This window comes from Neophocaena asiaeorientalis, unplaced genomic scaffold, assembly GCF_003031525.2.
Source record: "Neophocaena asiaeorientalis asiaeorientalis breed wild unplaced genomic scaffold, Neophocaena_asiaeorientalis_V1.1 scaffold30, whole genome shotgun sequence".
NCBI lineage: Eukaryota > Metazoa > Chordata > Mammalia > Artiodactyla > Phocoenidae > Neophocaena > Neophocaena asiaeorientalis.
The window spans coordinates 7,375,694-7,391,158 of NW_020174923.1; the positions used below are offsets into that span (position 1 = coordinate 7,375,694).

The following is a 15,465-nucleotide window of genomic DNA, read 5'->3' on the forward strand; positions in this document are numbered from 1 at the left end:
GAAAATCTAAGAAACCCTCCACCTGGACACAAAGTGAATGAAAACACAGATGGATGGTATGGTTCTGTAAGGGGATAAGTGGGTCAGGCCCTCTGCTGGGTGGTGTGGGGGGAGGAGCTTCGGGTCGTCTTGTTTTTTTTTTTTTTGCGGTACGCGGGCCTCTCACTGTTGTGGCCTCTCCCGTTGTGGAGCACAGGCTCCGGACGCGCAGGCTCAGCGGCCATGGCTCACGGGCCCAGCCGCTCCGCGGCATGTGGGGATCTTCCCGGACCGGGGCACGAACCCGCATCCCCTGCATTGGCAGGCGGACTCCCAACCACTGCGCCACCAGGGAAGCCCTGTCTTGGTTTTTAGATGCAGAGTAAAGGAGAGAGATGCAGGTTGGGAGGAGGCTGGGAGGACAGACAGAGCCCCCAACCCCAGGTTGGGACAGAAATAGAATACCTCAGCTGCTGCAGGTACTCATTTGCAAGACTGTTGTGGGAGGCAAGGCTGAGAGGGCGTCTCTTCAGATGCTTCCAACATGAGCTTCACAAACAGACTTGGGTAATGCTAGGAAGTGTCTCTGGAAGGAGGTCAGCGGACAGGACAGTGATGACCTGTGTCAGTGGTCCGGAAGAACACCTTGTGACCTGGGCTCTCAGCTCTAGAGCAGCAGCTGTCCTGGCCCTTGGCCTTGTGCCCCAGCCCTGCTCCTGAGGCAAGTGAGGCCTCCAGGAATTGGCAGGCAGATTGGGCAGCAGAGACCCTTGCAGGAAGTTTAGGAGAGGCTCCTCAAGCTCTGGTTTGCAGCCTTTTCCCTGTGATCAGTGGTTTGGCCTGGGAAACCTCGGGGAGCGCCCAGAGAACAAGCCACTGACGAAGCGCTCCTCTGGTCACCATGGCAGAGGCAGCTGACCACTGAGGGCCCTTGTGGTCTATGGTTCCTGCCCTTCAGGCTGGCTGGGGACCTGCGTATTAGGAAGGATCCTGATGCTGAGGGCCTGCCTTAGCTCTGGGTCTTTTCTGGTGTCTCAGTTGAACTAGCCCCCGCCAGAGTAGGGCCCTTGGGGGACTTGGTGGCCAACTTCTTGCCGGGAAACAAGGGACTTAAGTCTCTGCTCCTGGCCCACCCTACTCGGGGGCTCTCCCTGCAGGTACCTGAAGGAATTCCGCACTGAGCAGTGCCCGCTCTTCGTGCAGCACAAATGCTCTCAGCACCGGCCCTACACCTGCTTCCACTGGCACTTCGTGAACCAGCGCCGCCGCCGGTCCATCCGCCGCCGGGACGGCACCTTCAACTACAGCCCCGACGTCTACTGCACCAAGTACGACGAGGCCTCAGGCCTCTGCCCGGAGGGCGACGAGTGAGTGCTGCCCAGCCTGCCCTCAGAGGAGCCCCCTGCCTCCTGGATCAGATGCCCTCACAATAGTCCAGTCAGAGTCCAAGAAGCCAGCCAGAGCCTTCCTTTGGGGACCTGCTGCAGCCTGGCCCACCGTCCTATGCTTTGGACCTGGGTTCAGACCCCGCCATCATCTGGGGGAGACCCCTTCTCCTTTCCCTACTTTTGGGAAGCCCTACACAGGCCTTTCTTCTGCTAAGCCTAAGGGCCACATCTGAACCAAAGTGGCTTCCTGGGCCTTCTTTCCTGGTCCCTTGCAGGTCACAAGGACCCTCTCCTGAGCCTGTACTACCCACTCCATCCCCTGCAGTGCCCACCAAGGCTGTTTAGTGACATGCAGCCTCTCTAGTGCCCTTTTTTTTTTTTCTATTTTTTTTTTTTTCTAGTTCCCTTTTTGCTGACCCTAAATATTTTGCCACAAAGCTCTGTGAAGAGACAGGGCATAACACATGACAAACATGAGGTGGCAAACCTGGGAACGTCACTGAGGGGGCACTGACTGACCCCGCCTAACAAGTGTCTCAGCCGTGCTGAGGGGGCATTGACTGACCCCGCCTAACAAGTGTCTCAGCCGTGCTGAGGGGGCACTGACTGACCCCGCCTAACAAGTGTCTCAGCCGTGCGGAGGTGGTGACGGAGGCATTGCGGGGTGTTCTGTGGGTGCACCTCACTGAACCACCCCACACCAGCTCTTCCGTTTCTCCCAGGGGTCAAAGGCTTGCTCACCCCTCCCCCCAGCTTCATGAAGCACCCAGGGCCCGAGGGCGTTTGCTTCTCTGAAGACCCCTGACCTAGGCAGTGTTTGTTCTCCCAAGAGTGCCCCCCTCTGGAGCTTCTCTTCAGGACAGCCCAGGGCACCGGCTGAGTAGTCTTTGAGAAGCTGAAGTGGGAATGCCAGGCCTTTCAGGCCCCACTTTGGGCTACAGCACCCACCGGCAGTGGGAGGGTGGCTCTGTTACCTCAGCAGGACTCGTCACTTGCTTGCCTCTTTGACCCACCATCAGTACACCTGCTGGGTCATGAGAAAGCCTTCAACGGGCAGGAAAGGGCACGGCTGGTAGCCCAGGCTGCAGGGGGCAAAGGTGAGTGACCCCCACCCCTGCTGCTGTGTTTCAGGTGCCCATTCCTGCACAGGACCACAGGGGACACTGAGCGCAGGTATCACCTGCGCTACTATAAGACTGGAATCTGCATCCACGAGACAGACTCAAAAGGCAACTGCACCAAAAACGGCCTGCACTGCGCTTTTGCTCATGGGCCCCATGACCTCCGCTCCCCTGTCTATGACATCAGGTGGGTTGATGGCTGAGGGCCGGGGTGGGGGCCTGGCTGCAGACGCGGTGAGTACCACCGACGAAGTGCAGGGCTGGCACTCTGGTTCCTTCCTCCTCATGCCCTCTCCCCGCTCTCTCTGTCCTCTCCTCTCTTCCCAGGGAGCTCCAGGCAATGGAGGCCTTGCAGAACGGTCAGACCACAGTAGAGGGCAGCATAGAGGGCCAGTCGGCTGGGGCTGCAAGCCATGCCATGATAGAAAAAATCCTCAGTGAGGAGCCTCGGTGGCAAGGTAAAGGTGGCCACACAAATGGCCATGCCCCCTCCCACCAGCTGTCTGTCCTCCCCCCTCTCCTCCCCATGGCTGCTCTGAGGACATGGCTCACCACCACCTATTGCCTTCTCCAGCCCAAGCCACCACCTCTGCTGGGAGGCACTTGCCCCCTCATCCCACCTCACATCCCGCCAACTGCAGCCCTGGCATCCGGGGGCACTTCTGGGGGAGTCTCCCCAGACACACCTTGCCCTGCTCCCGTCACCCCAGGTGCTCCCTAAATTCCGTCAGGAGGCTTTCACACATACACAGTCGTACACGTATATGAGTACACGTAGGTATATTCTCAACCCTCCTGCGGACGCCCTTTTAACTCTGTGAGCTGTGAGTATCTCCAGTGAGGGACGGCGGCATCCTCCTTACCTCTCTCCCGGGTCTCAGTCTTGGCATTGGCCCACGAGGAGGTGGCCCTGCTCATACCTCTCACAAAAGCTTCGGCTCCTAGACTCCTTCCTAGTGGCTTCTCCTTCCACCTGACCCCTGCCTCTGGCCCCCTGTGCAGAGACCGCTTATGTGCTGGGGAACTATAAGACGGAGCCGTGCAAGAAGCCCCCACGGCTGTGCCGCCAGGGTTACGCCTGTCCCTACTACCACAACAGCAAGGACCGGCGGCGGAGTCCCCGGAAGCACAAATACAGGTGCTTTGGCCCAAGCAGGCCAGCCGTGGGAGGGAGGGTGGCAGGGAAGGGATCCCGGCAGGGGCTGCTTGCACTGTGCTCTCAGGGAGGCCAGCCCTGGGGATCACAGAATCACAGCACCCAGGTACGAGGGGAGAGAATGGTCAGGATAGCTGAACGATAGGGGGCCTTCCTGGATCCTCCTTTGGCATGAAATGAGGATCTTGGGTTAGAAGCCCCTCTAGTTCGGATCCTGAGGGGCGTTTGCCAGGGCCCAACTGTGGTGTGGTTGTAGCCTGGCTGTCCTTGGGCTGCACAGTGCTCGGGGGGAGGACTTGGCTAAAGCGAGCAAAACAGTGTCCTTCTTGGTGATGCAGCCAGGTTGGGCCAGAGAAGCAAAGCCAGGCTTCTGGCCCCAGTAAGGCCCTCACTCTGCAGCTGATGTTTCCTACTTCTGAGCCTGGCTGTGCAAAGCCGGGAGACCAGAGAGGGGCCCTGAACAGCAGCGATCTCATTGGCTCCCCCAGATCCGCTCTGCGTCCATCTGACCCCACCCTCTTATTTAACCAGGTCATCTCCATGTCCGAACGTAAAACACGGGGACGAGTGGGGTGACCCTGGCAAGTGTGAGAACGGAGACTCCTGCCAGTACTGCCACACCCGCACGGAGCAGCAGTTCCACCCAGAGGTGGGCCTTGGAGCTGGCGCCCGAGCTGCGGCCCTTCGAGGGTTGGGGGTAGCTTAACATATCCTCTTTGGAAAGCAAGGAGAAAGGAAAGGAGGGTCTGGGCCGATGCTGGCAGAATCCATCCTGACACCATCCTGGGAGGGATCTGTAGCCACAGGCTCCCCCCCAGACAGTACGTACAGGAGCCCCACACCCTGATTCGGCAGCTTTCCTTGTCTGAGCCCACACTCACCTAGCAGCCCTTGGCCCCCGGTTTTGTTTCCCCGAGCCCCCCTGATAGGGAGAGCACGCGCTGGGCATGGTGACTTGGCCGTTCTGGGCTTTGCACCACTTGTGGTACTTAACGTAGCATCAAGATTTAAACAATAAGAAGTCCCCTTACCGTTGTCCTGTACCATATGAGGGCCTAGGGACCAGCAACTTCCCTGATGCAGCCCCTAGCCCCACGGTGCGGCCTGGGCTCTGTCAGTGTGCCACAATCTCACGTATGGTATGTAGAGGCATGTGCTGTCCCTTCCCTTGGTTCCATGGAGGTCAGGACACCCTGAGATAGACACACGGACGGAAACTACGTTATGTGGGCTACAGACAGCAGGGTAGAAAGTTAGGCCCAGCGTAGATCCCAGCCCAGAGTGCTCCAGGGTGGATGGGTGTTGCCTGTGAACTTGGCCCCCTTAATGCCCAGAGTTACATTGGAAGGTCACAGCCCTGGCCAAGATCATGAGTTGAGAGTAGCATGGAGAAGATCCCTTTGTGAGAGCTGGGTCAGGGCTGGTTGGGCCTGTGACCACAGGAGGGGGGTGGTCCCTGGCATGCGGGCGGCAGTGTCTGCTCACTCTGGCTTGAGTAAGCAGTTGGCAGGGAGAGACTTAGGGAAGCGGCATCGGGTGGGGAGGAGAAAGGAGAGATTTCTAAGCTAACCCAGCCATGCTGAAGGCACCCCTGGCTGCCTTTCTCTCTCTGCCCAAGCCTGACCCACCTCTGTTCTGCTCTGCCCTCCAGATCTATAAATCTACCAAGTGCAACGACATGCAGCAGTCGGGCAGCTGTCCCCGAGGACCCTTCTGCGCCTTCGCCCACGTAGACCGTATGCTGTTCCCATTGCCCTGGGGCAGTGCCCTCTCCCCCCTCCCCTCCCGTCCCCCCTCCCCCTAAGATCAGTGTCAGCCAGCAGTGGGCCCCAGACAGCAGGGACTGTGCCCCTGGCCGCACACTCGCAGGCCCAGGCAGGGTGAGGCACCCTCCCCAGCCAACTAGGCAAATCCCAGCAGCCACCCCGTGCCCCACCCATGGCAGACATCACTAACTGAACACAGCACTCTGCCCTGCTGAGAGCAGAGCTGTCCAATCAAAATTTAATGCACCCCCCTTTATGTCATTTTAGATATTTTAGTAACCATATCTAAAAAGAAGAAAAAGAAATAGGTCAATTTTTAATAATATATTTTTATTTAACCCAACATAAAATAATATCATTTAAAATACAGTCAACATAAAATCAAGATATTTTCCCTTTTTTTCTTCAAACCAAGTCTTTGAAAGCTGGCGTGTACTTGCATAGCTGCAGCACGTTCCAGTCCAGACTAGGCACGTTCCGGGTGCTCAGCAGCTGCATGTGGTCCTGGGCTGCGGTGCCGCTCCAGACCACCACCGCCAGTCTCAGAGACGGGTTTGAGTTACAACCTGTGTCTGCCCCAGGCCACTGCTCTGTTTGTCCTTAACTTCTTTCTAGCCTTAGGCCTTATCTCTGGGATTAGAGTGAAAAATAAACTGAGGCCCTAGGGAGGGGGAAGCACACATGTGGCTCAGAGGTGGGCCCAGCCAAGGCAGCACAGAGAAGCAATGAATGGCCCAAGCTTTGGAGGCGTGTGGATTGGGGTTCAAATCCCAGCTCTTCTGTTTCCTAGCTCAGCCCCCTTGGGAGATATACCTTACCTCTCTGAGCCTCAGTTTCCTTATCTGTAAAGTGGAGACCATGGTATCACTTCTGTCTTCCAGTCATTGTGAAGATTTACGATTAATACAAATTGCCTGGCACGTAGTAAGTGCACAGCACGTGATATTAATAGAAACAGAAGCCTTCCCTTCATACGCAGGGGGATGCCTGCGCTCCTTTAAGAGACCCAGATGCATTTTTGGAGGGACAGAGCTGGCTCGGGAGCCTGCTGACACCCTGCCCCTGTCTCTTGCAGAGCCACCCCTCAGTGACGACCTGCAGCCTTCCTCCGCTGTGTCCAGCCCCACCCAGCCAGGTCCCGTCTTGTACATGCCGTCTGCTGCCGGAGACTCGGTGCCCGTGAGCCCTTCCAGCCCGCATGCCCCTGACCTCAGCGCTGTACGTGCCTGTCCAGTGGGTGGGGTGGGCACCATGCCTGCCCAGAGCCAACACCTGCCTCTCGTGCCCTGTGCTTGGGGAGGAGGCCTCCGCCCAAGGGTGCTGCCCTTTCTGCCCCAGGGTTCTTCTCTCTGTCAAAAGCTGATAGTGGCTGGAGTGGTGTCCCCAGAGCCCTGCGATCAGCCTGGGTAGAGCTGATCACAGGTAGTAGAAGGGACAAAACCTGTCTGCCCCCCAACACACAGCTTCCACATGGGGTTCTGGGTCCTGGGTGGTGGTTGCTGCCCCCTGGCCAGTTAAAAAGGAACTGAGCCCCTTGATGAAGGATCTCCCTCCCACGCAGGGACGGAGAATGGGCCATGCCCCAGCCTGCATTTTGCCCACCAGCCTACTCTTCCTTCTCTGCAGCTCCTCTGTAGAAACAGCAGCCTCGGCAGCCCATCTAACCTCTGTGGCTCCCCACCGGGCTCCATCAGGAAGCCCCCGAATCTGGAAGGCATTGTCTTTCCTGGGGAGTCTGGCCTCGCCCCTGGCAGTTATAAGAAGGCTCCTGGCTTCGAGAGGGAAGACCAGGTGGGAGCTGAGTACCTGAAAACTTTGAAATGCCAGGTAAGGGATGAGGGGGCAGCCCAGTGAGGTTAGCATGGGCTAACCTTCTGCATGCGGCAAGAGAAGACCTGGAGGGTTGTCCTGGCCCAGCTATGGGGAATGTGACTGGGAGCTAGGACGCCCCTGTTCCCAGCCTCTTCAAGACTGAGCAGAGCGGGTGAGGCCATTCCATTTTACAGATGAAGACAGGCAGGTTAGAGGCTGAGCACCTCACCCAGTGTCCGAGCCAGTTAATAGAGGGGAAAGGGTTACTATTCAGTCTTCTGACCCCACGTCGGGACTTTGCCCTGCCCTGTGCTGCCTTGATGGGACAGCAGGGCCTTGGGGAGCAGGACAAGGGGTGTGGAACTGGCTTATCTGTGACTTGGAGTCACAGGGAGGAGAGGAGCAGCTCCCCGGGTTCCCAGGGTAGGGAAGGAGGGTGCATGTGTGTGAAGGGGGACTGTACAACAGGTGTCTGGTGCCTCCTTCCCCCTCAGTGAGCCATGGCAAGTTGATGCTCAGGAGAACTCATGGGCTCAGGGTCGCTCCCTAGCACCGCATTCATCTCCTGCTCCCTGACTTTTCTCTCAGGCCAAGTTAAAACCCCACTCACTAGAGCCCAGGAGTCAAGAGCAGCCTCTGCTTCAGCCCAAACAGGTACAGAGCCCTCGGCCCCCTTCTCCCCTTCTGGCACCTGCTGCGGACAGGACAGGCCAGAACCCCAGGAGGCTTCTTCGGGGAGCACGGGGCACCGCTTTCTCTACAGACTGAGGGCAGGATTAAGGGGGGGCCTCAGCCCCAAATTCAGAGAGGGTGGGAGTCAGGCCCTTGAGCCCCTCATCTCCAGACTCACTCATTAGCCAGTCAAAAAAAATATTAAACATCTGTCCTTGCACTGAACTTGCTTCTCCCTTCCCCTACTGCAGAACTTTAGGGATGAGTAGGCCCTGCAGCCTCCAAGCCACACCTGTCCAACTCCAGCCTCCCAACAAGGTGTTCAGGGCAACCAGGCGAGAGCTGGGATGCACCCTTCCCTTCTGCCCTAGCCAGCCCCCGCCTCCAGCCCCCATCCGTGGGCAGCCATCCCACTGTGTCTCTTCTTCACTCTCTTGTTGCAGGATATGCTGGGCATCCTCCCTGTGGGCAGCCCCCTGACCTCAAGCATCTCTTCTAGTATCACCTCCAGCCTAGCAGCTACTCCCCCTAGCCCCGCCGGCACCAGCAGCGTTCCTGGCATGAATGCAAATGCTCTGCCCTTCTACCCCACCAGCGACACGGTAGAGTCGGTCATAGGTAATTGGGCCATTTCTGTTGCTAAGTCTAGGAGCAGGTCTGGAGTCGGAGATACTAGGTCTCTGGAGTGAGACTCAAACCAGCATACCGATCACTTTAGACATCTGTCTTGGGAGAGTCAGAGGGTGGGCATTCTGAGCCCTTTGACCTAAATGGAACATGAGCCCAAGGTGTAGAGCCAAGACTAGCCTTTATAGCCAGTTAGCCCTCCAGTTTGCTCTTCTGTGCAGATTAGAAAGAGATGCCTCTTCCCATGGGCCTGTGCGGTCTCATTCCACGACATACGTCATTCAACCCCAGCCAGGTATCCTTGTGAAAAACCTGCACAGCTGTCCTTAGAGTTCCTGGTCGTTAGAAGCCACTGCCCTTCTCTTTCAGCAGTCATTTATGGGTGCCACTTTGTGCTAGGTCCTACTGCAGGCACTGGGGTGACAGATGAAGACATGCTGTTCCTGCCCTCCCAGTCCAGTTCCTCAGAGCGCAGTGGACATTTGTTGGGCAGCTACTGTGCACTAGCCCCTGAGGGTCCAGAGGCCTGCCTGCCCTCAGTGAGCTCAGGGGTGAGACACACAAGCTGCAACGTCAGCGGACAAGACCTCTGTCAGCTGGATTAGAGCTCATTTCCCCCGGGTGTATCGAAGAAGGCTTCTGAAAGGAGAGCCATTTGAGCGGGACTTGGCTAGGGGATCGGTGTTGGCAGAGGGGCAGCCCAGGCACAAGCAGAGGCTTGAGCGAGCACAGCTCCAGTGGGACTGAGCTCGAAGATGAGGCAGGGGCAGGAGTAGAGGCAGTAAAGGGCAGGTGGGTCCAGGAGGTGAGGCCTGGAACCTCGGGACTGTGTGGGCCCTCGGGAGGCTGGGAGGCTCACACTCCAGTCACTCTGTCTCTAGAGTCTGCCCTGGATGACCTGGACCTGAACGAGTTTGGGGTAGCTGCCCTAGAGAAGACTTTCGATAACAGCACGGTGCCCCACCCAGGCAGCATCACAATCGGTACTGGGCATGGGTGGGCAGGATGGCTTGGGAGGGCCCCTGGGGTCCAGCCTGGCCCGGGGGTGGGCAGACGAGCCACGCCCCTCACTCGGCCACGCTCCTGGGCCTCCTGGGCCTCTCTTGCAGGCGGCAGTTTGCTGCAGAGCTCCGCACCCGTGAACATCCCTGGCTCCTTGAGCAGCTCTGCTTCCTTCCACTCAGCATCCCCGTCCCCTCCTGTCAGCCTCTCCTCGCATTTCCTGCAGCAGCCCCAGGGCCACCTGAGCCAGTCAGAGAACACATTTTTGGGGACGTCAGCATCACATGGATCTTTGGGTAAGAGGGGGTATGGCTCTCTAAGGCCTGGGGCAGGAATCTGAGCTTTTGGAAAGTGCCTTTGGCCATTTTGTCCACGGCTACAGGCAGTGCAGAGTGGAGGTTAGAGTAGGGGCTCCGGGCACGGAGGCGAGTCAGGCCCCGGTTCCACGGTTCTCTGAGGTGTGTGAACCTGGACAAGTGACTTAGCCTCTCTTAGTTTCCTCTGTGAAATGGGTATAATGGCAGCACCCACCTCGTGTGGTGGTTGTGAGGCTTAAAGGAAATAACATGAGTGAAGTGCTAGGCCCCGGGCCAGTGCACAGTGAGAAGTGTGGCCTCAGAGTTGCCAGGGCCTAGGTCTGCTCTCCGTGCCAGTGTGGCGGCTCTGCCTAGTCACCCAGAGCTCCTCGGGGCCAAGGGAGAAGTCTGAACAGGCTCAGCCCTGGCGCAGGGCGGCCTCCCTGTCCAGCAGAAACACCAAGCAGACCCAGCTGTAGCTCCAAAGGCTGTTGGCTGAACCCAGCGTTAGAACTGTGTGGACCAGGGGCTCTGGAGGGCACGTTAGAGCAGAGGGTCCAGAAGCGCAGGTGGAGACCTGCGTGTGTGCGTGGGGCCAGCGCGAACGTCTGCTGAAGTAACAGACATCCAACCTGCTGCCTCTTGTTCAGCAGCAGCTGCTACTCTTACTTCCCCCTCCCCCGGCAGCTGTTCAAGGAGATCAGAAACACCCTCCCTGAGGGTGCTGGGCATCCTGGTCACACTGAGCCTGAGCCTCTGAGCTGCCCTTTGACATTCTGAGCAGCTTTGGGTCCTTCCCTGCTGTCTCTGAGGATGAGTGCAGCACCTTCACCGCTGGTGTTGATGCTGTCGGCGCAGGTGCTTGCTGTTAGGTTTGTTGGCTTGCCCATATTCTGGAGGTATCTTGACTGCAGCCCTGTTACTGGCCACGCATTCCTTCCTTGCGCACATAGTTACGGATACAAGGTGAGCGCAGCAGTCCCTGCTGGCATGGAGCCACGGTCTCTCGGGAGAGGCAGAGGTGCCCAGGCATTACATCACATCATGCTTAGAGACCGTCACTGTCGTGTGGAGGCAACAGGCTGGGTGCTGCGATTCAGAATAACAGAGGGACCTAACCTGGGTGGGGCTCCCCGAGGAAGTGGCTCCCCTCCATGAGAGAAAATGCCACCCGAGCGGGAGGAGAAGCACAGGTGGAGCTTGCCGCTGGCCAGGGTTGCCTCAGCAGGGATCCCAAGTTCTTGCCTCCAGGACAGGGCAGAGAGCCTTGTATCTCCATACAGGACGACGTTGGTCATGTAGGTGCACTTGTGTTGCTTGGAGGACAGACTCTTTTAAATCCGTTTGGTTCTAGAACATCCTGGCCGGATTAGTGGGAAAGGGAGCAAGAAAGAAGTCATTAGAATGATATGTGTGGGCAGACTGAGGCCAGAGGTGGATATAGGCCTCCCTCAGAAGACAGGGGCCGTCCTGGGGGCCACAGAGCAGGGGCACGTGGTGTTAGTTAAACCTCTGCTGAATGAGTGGGTGAAGGGGGCGGTGGATGAGCACCCAGCTTAGCTGTTTGCAAAGAGCAGGCCTTTGGAGCCAGACGCCCTGGCTGCGTCCTGGCTCTACCATGTAACTGTTTTTGTGATTCCTGGCAACATGTCTTATGTCCGTTTCCTCACTGTAAACAAGGGGGATGGACCAAGGGCTCCCTGTGCTCTTCCGGCTCCAGCTCTGCCATCATCTGAGGCTCTTAATCCAAGTCTTTTTTCCTGAATCTCCTCCTGGGCCTCACATCAGGGTGCAAGAAGGCTCCCCTTTCTCTAGGCTGAAAGTGAAGTTGGGCTCGCAAATTGCCACATTCCCAGACTGCTCTCCCTACAGCACTTCCCAAGGCCCCTGACTCACCTCGTGAGGCAAGGGATGGGAGCCCCACTTTACGGACAGGGATGCTGAGACTCGGAAGTCAAGTAGCAGCTGATGAGTAACAGGTGGCGCCTGCGCATCCCTGTGAAATCCCCCAGCCTGACGTTGCTGGAGCCTTGCACAGCCAGCCCCTGCAGGCCCCCAGGCAGGGCTGGACAGGGCGGGGGCCAGGCCCAAGCCCAGAGCTCTTCGGAGCTCTGATGTTCCTCCCCTTCCTGGGGCAGGTCTGAATGGGATGAATAGCAGCATCTGGGAGCATTTTGCCTCTGGAAGCTTCTCCCCGGGCACTTCCCCTGCCTTCCTGTCAGGGCCCGGGGCTGCTGAGCTGGCCCGGCTTCGGCAAGAGCTAGATGAAGCCAACGGCACCATCAAGCAGTGGGAGGAGTCCTGGAAGCAGGCAAGACAGGTACTGGCCCCGCCCACCCGCCTTTCCCGGGGCCTGTGGCATCTAGCCCAAGCCCATCCATCTTACACAGAGTGGGTACAGGGGCTGGGGGAGGCCAGGGGTCCTGGAGAACAGAGCAGAAACTCCGTTCGGCTTATTCTCTCCCCCTGTGGAAAAACTTGCCTTGCCGGTCAGGACCCTGGGGTGGCTGGTATCCCAGGCTTGGAATTCCCTCTGTGAGGTGCTTATTTGGTCTGGGCCCATAGCACTGCTTGCTTCTGCCCAGAAGCCCTGACTCTCCAGGACTCTAGGTCCAGGGTTCTAGGTTCTGAGATGGGCCTTATGTCCAGCCACAGCATGGCTGCCCCTGGAGGTGCTGGCCAGCTCTGCCTGGTGCTCCCCTGCTGTGCTGGGCTCAGCCCCTTTCCCTGCCCACAGAGGGTCTCTTGCAGGTCCTGAAACCTCTCCTCTCTGCAGGCAGCATCAGCCCTCCTCCCTGCCCCACTTCCCAGACACCTGACCCAGCTCCCCCGCAGGCCCCGCAGCCACAGTGGCCCACACGGGCTCCCAGAGATGCACTCTCAGGGTGGGGGGCAAGGGCAGGGGGGGCCATCATGACAAGGTGCTGCGTGTTGGGCCCATAGGCTTGTGATGCCTGGAAGAAGGAGGCAGAGGAGGCCGGGGAGCGGGCCAGCGCGGCAGGCGCTGAGTGCGAGCTGGCCCGGGAGCAGCGAGATGCACTGGAGGTGCAGGTGAAGAAACTACAGGAGGAGCTGGAGCGGCTGCACTCGGCCTCCGACCCGCAGGCCCTGCCCACCTTCCCCGACCTGGAAGCCCTCTCACTCTCCACCCTCTACTCTCTCCAGAAGCAGCTGCGGGCTCACTTGGAGCAAGTAGACAAGGTCAGCTTAGGAGGTTGGGGAGCACAGGGTGGGAAGGTACAGTGGGCTCAGCCAGTGCTTGGACTTGGATGGGTCCCTGCTGTTCCAGGGATGGCCACCCTCCTAAGAGCCTCTGTCCCCGCTGAGCTCACACAAAATGCCAGCCTGCTGGAGAGGAGCTCGGAATAGAAAGTCACTCACTGGGGAGGTGGGAAACCTGGAGGTAGATGGGCACCAGGGCCCACCCCTGGCACTTTAGAGGGCAGGCACTGAGCTGAGCTGCATTAGTACGCCTGGGCCCTAAGTTTCATGCTGACCACTTCTCTTCCTGTGAGCTCTGCACACGCCAGCAGACATTCCAGAATGGTTAGGTCCCCAGGGCTACTGTCTGCATTCCTTGGTGCCCTTCTGGGTCCCCAGGGGAGTGCGGCACAGTGGGAAGAGTATACTTCCCTTCGTTGGGCAGCCGTGTCACCTCGGGCCCATCACTACCCTCTCCAGACCCCACAGTTCTCACTGGGGACCTAGGGTCATTATAAGGTCAAACGAGACAAGAGGCAGAAGCCTTTGTGCGAGGGAAAGCCTGTCCGGCTGGGAGCTGTAGAGCGGCCCTGGCCCTCCCCGCTCCCCCACGCACAGCTCCGACTCAGCCCCACTCGGCCTTGCAGCTGAAAGCAGAGATGAGGCGCCGTGAGGTGATCAGCCAGCCCCCTGACCCTGCCCTCTTCCTTATCAGCTGGGGCCTGTAAGCACACTGTCGGGTTTCCTCATCCCAAGGGGCTACAGTGAGAGTTGGGGGAGCGCTTTGTCCGACATGGGGCTGGGCCAGTGACCGTGATGTCCCTTTCCCCGCAGGCCGTGTTCCACATGCAGTCGGTGAAATGCCTTAAGTGTCAGGAGCAGAACCGAGCGGTGCTGCCGTGCCAACACGCCGTGCTGTGTGAGCTCTGTGCCGAGGGCAGTGAGTGCCCCGTCTGCCAGCCAGGCCGGGCCCACGCCCTCCAGTCGTGACCCTGCAGGCCTGGCCCCGGCCTGGCTCAGATCTTCTCCCCTAGGACTTTTTAAAGTATATATATGTATGTATGTATGTATGTATGTATGTATGTATGTATATGTATATGATTATGTATACATTTCTGTATGTGTGTAGGTGTGCGTGGGCAGCCAGTGTGTGAACAGTGTCTGTGTGTATATCTATACGTGGATATAGACACACACTTTAAACAGACTCACCAAGCACTTTTTAAGAGAAAAAACTATTTTGCAGTCCTCCCTCTGCCCGCTCCCTACCTTTCCCACTGCAGAGACAGAGTCCCCTCTTCTCCCACCAGCCTTTTGGCAGGGAATCTGTTTCAGCCTCGTTTTTATGTAGGAACTAACTATTTTTAACTTCTTCCTGGGGCCTGAGCAGGGAAGGGTGGAAAGCTAGAAGGGGCCAAGGGGAGGGGACAAGCCTTCAGGGCAGGCCCTGTTCACCCCACTTCCCCAGGCCAGGGCGAGAGCCAGGGGTGTGGAGGACCTGGGCCCAGACCTGGTTCCCAGCTGTGAGGCTTGAGCGCGGGGGATCCAAGCCCACCGAGCTCTAGGGTTACCAGGCGTGTGTTTAGTCCAGGCTGGTGGGCCAAAGCCGTGGGGCCAGCCCCACTCCCAACCCTGGGCCCTTGCAGCTCCTCGAGGGGCAAAGCCCAGGCCTTTTACCCCTCAGGTACCTGAGGCCGGGGGTGTACCCCAGTCCTCCCCCCACCCCCGGGCTCCTAGAGCAGCCTCCCTGGCCCCAGGGCGACCTACCAGGCTGGCACTGCGCTCTCCATCACCCCCCAGGTGCCCTCAGCTGTCTCCCCTCTGCACAGCCCTCCGTGCTGTCCACCCCTCCCTCTGGCAGCTAGCAGGGCAATAGGTGGGGAGGAGCTGCGGACTGTGAGGACCAAGGTGGGGCTCAGGCCCCGCCCTCCTCCCCAGGAGGGGCTCCGTATGCATTCCTTGGTGCTCTCTGAGTGCAGCTGACGTCCTGCCCGTTTGGAGCAGACGCCTGTGTGCATGTGTGTGCGTGCCTGTCCGATGTATATTGTGTCTTAGCTTCCATTTTTAAAATTGTTCTGTACAGAGAGATGCAGCAGGGGGTGGGAGGGCAGAGTGGGCAGAGAGAAGCCACCCCACTCCCAGCACTGGGGGTCTGGGGTGGGAGCAAGAGGGCTGCAAAGGGTCTGGCCCGGCCCAGGCGCCCCCTTGGGCTCAGCACGAAAGGGCTTTCAACGAATTAAGTGAAAACTTTTTTACAAAAACGCAAAAATCAAAGCTCCAAACGTATTGGAAATAAAATATGAACTTGCGGTGGTAGCTTGTTTATGTCGGGGTGAGGGACAGTTGGGCCCTAAAGGAGGGCCTCTGGCCCAGCTCAGCCAGCCCAGCCCAGGTTTCAGCCATGGGAAAGGCTCGTGCCTGACCCCTGAGGTGTGGCTAGATAGC

The 15,465-nt window shown here is 58.4% G+C and overlaps 1 protein-coding gene across 5 annotated transcripts in view; it reads left to right on the plus strand.

Annotated features, from left to right (window-relative positions):
* Positions 1–15,328, plus strand: part of UNK (unk zinc finger) — a 34,081-nt gene extending 18,753 nt beyond the window's left edge. For 2 of the 5 annotated variants that reach the window (XM_024760721.1, XM_024760722.1), the window contains 15 exons: positions 1,137–1,346; positions 2,499–2,675; positions 2,816–2,946; positions 3,491–3,626; positions 4,176–4,293; positions 5,296–5,380; positions 6,486–6,628; positions 7,037–7,237; positions 7,811–7,876; positions 8,338–8,512; positions 9,403–9,504; positions 9,631–9,819; positions 11,958–12,139; positions 12,763–13,020; positions 13,855–15,323. In XM_024760721.1, coding sequence (XP_024616489.1) covers positions 1,137–1,346; positions 2,499–2,675; positions 2,816–2,946; positions 3,491–3,626; positions 4,176–4,293; positions 5,296–5,380; positions 6,486–6,628; positions 7,037–7,237; positions 7,811–7,876; positions 8,338–8,512; positions 9,403–9,504; positions 9,631–9,819; positions 11,958–12,139; positions 12,763–13,020; positions 13,855–14,010 — 2,329 coding nt within the window. In that variant the 3' untranslated portion in view covers positions 14,011–15,323. Of the gene's footprint in view, positions 1–1,136; positions 1,347–2,498; positions 2,676–2,815; positions 2,947–3,490; positions 3,627–4,175; positions 4,294–5,295; positions 5,381–6,485; positions 6,629–7,036; positions 7,238–7,810; positions 7,877–8,337; positions 8,513–9,402; positions 9,505–9,630; positions 9,820–11,957; positions 12,140–12,762; positions 13,021–13,854 lie in introns of all 5 variants that reach the window. The other 3 variants (XM_024760723.1, XM_024760719.1, XM_024760720.1) reach the window with 3 other exon arrangements.
* The last annotated feature ends 137 nt before the right edge of the window (positions 15,329–15,465 follow it).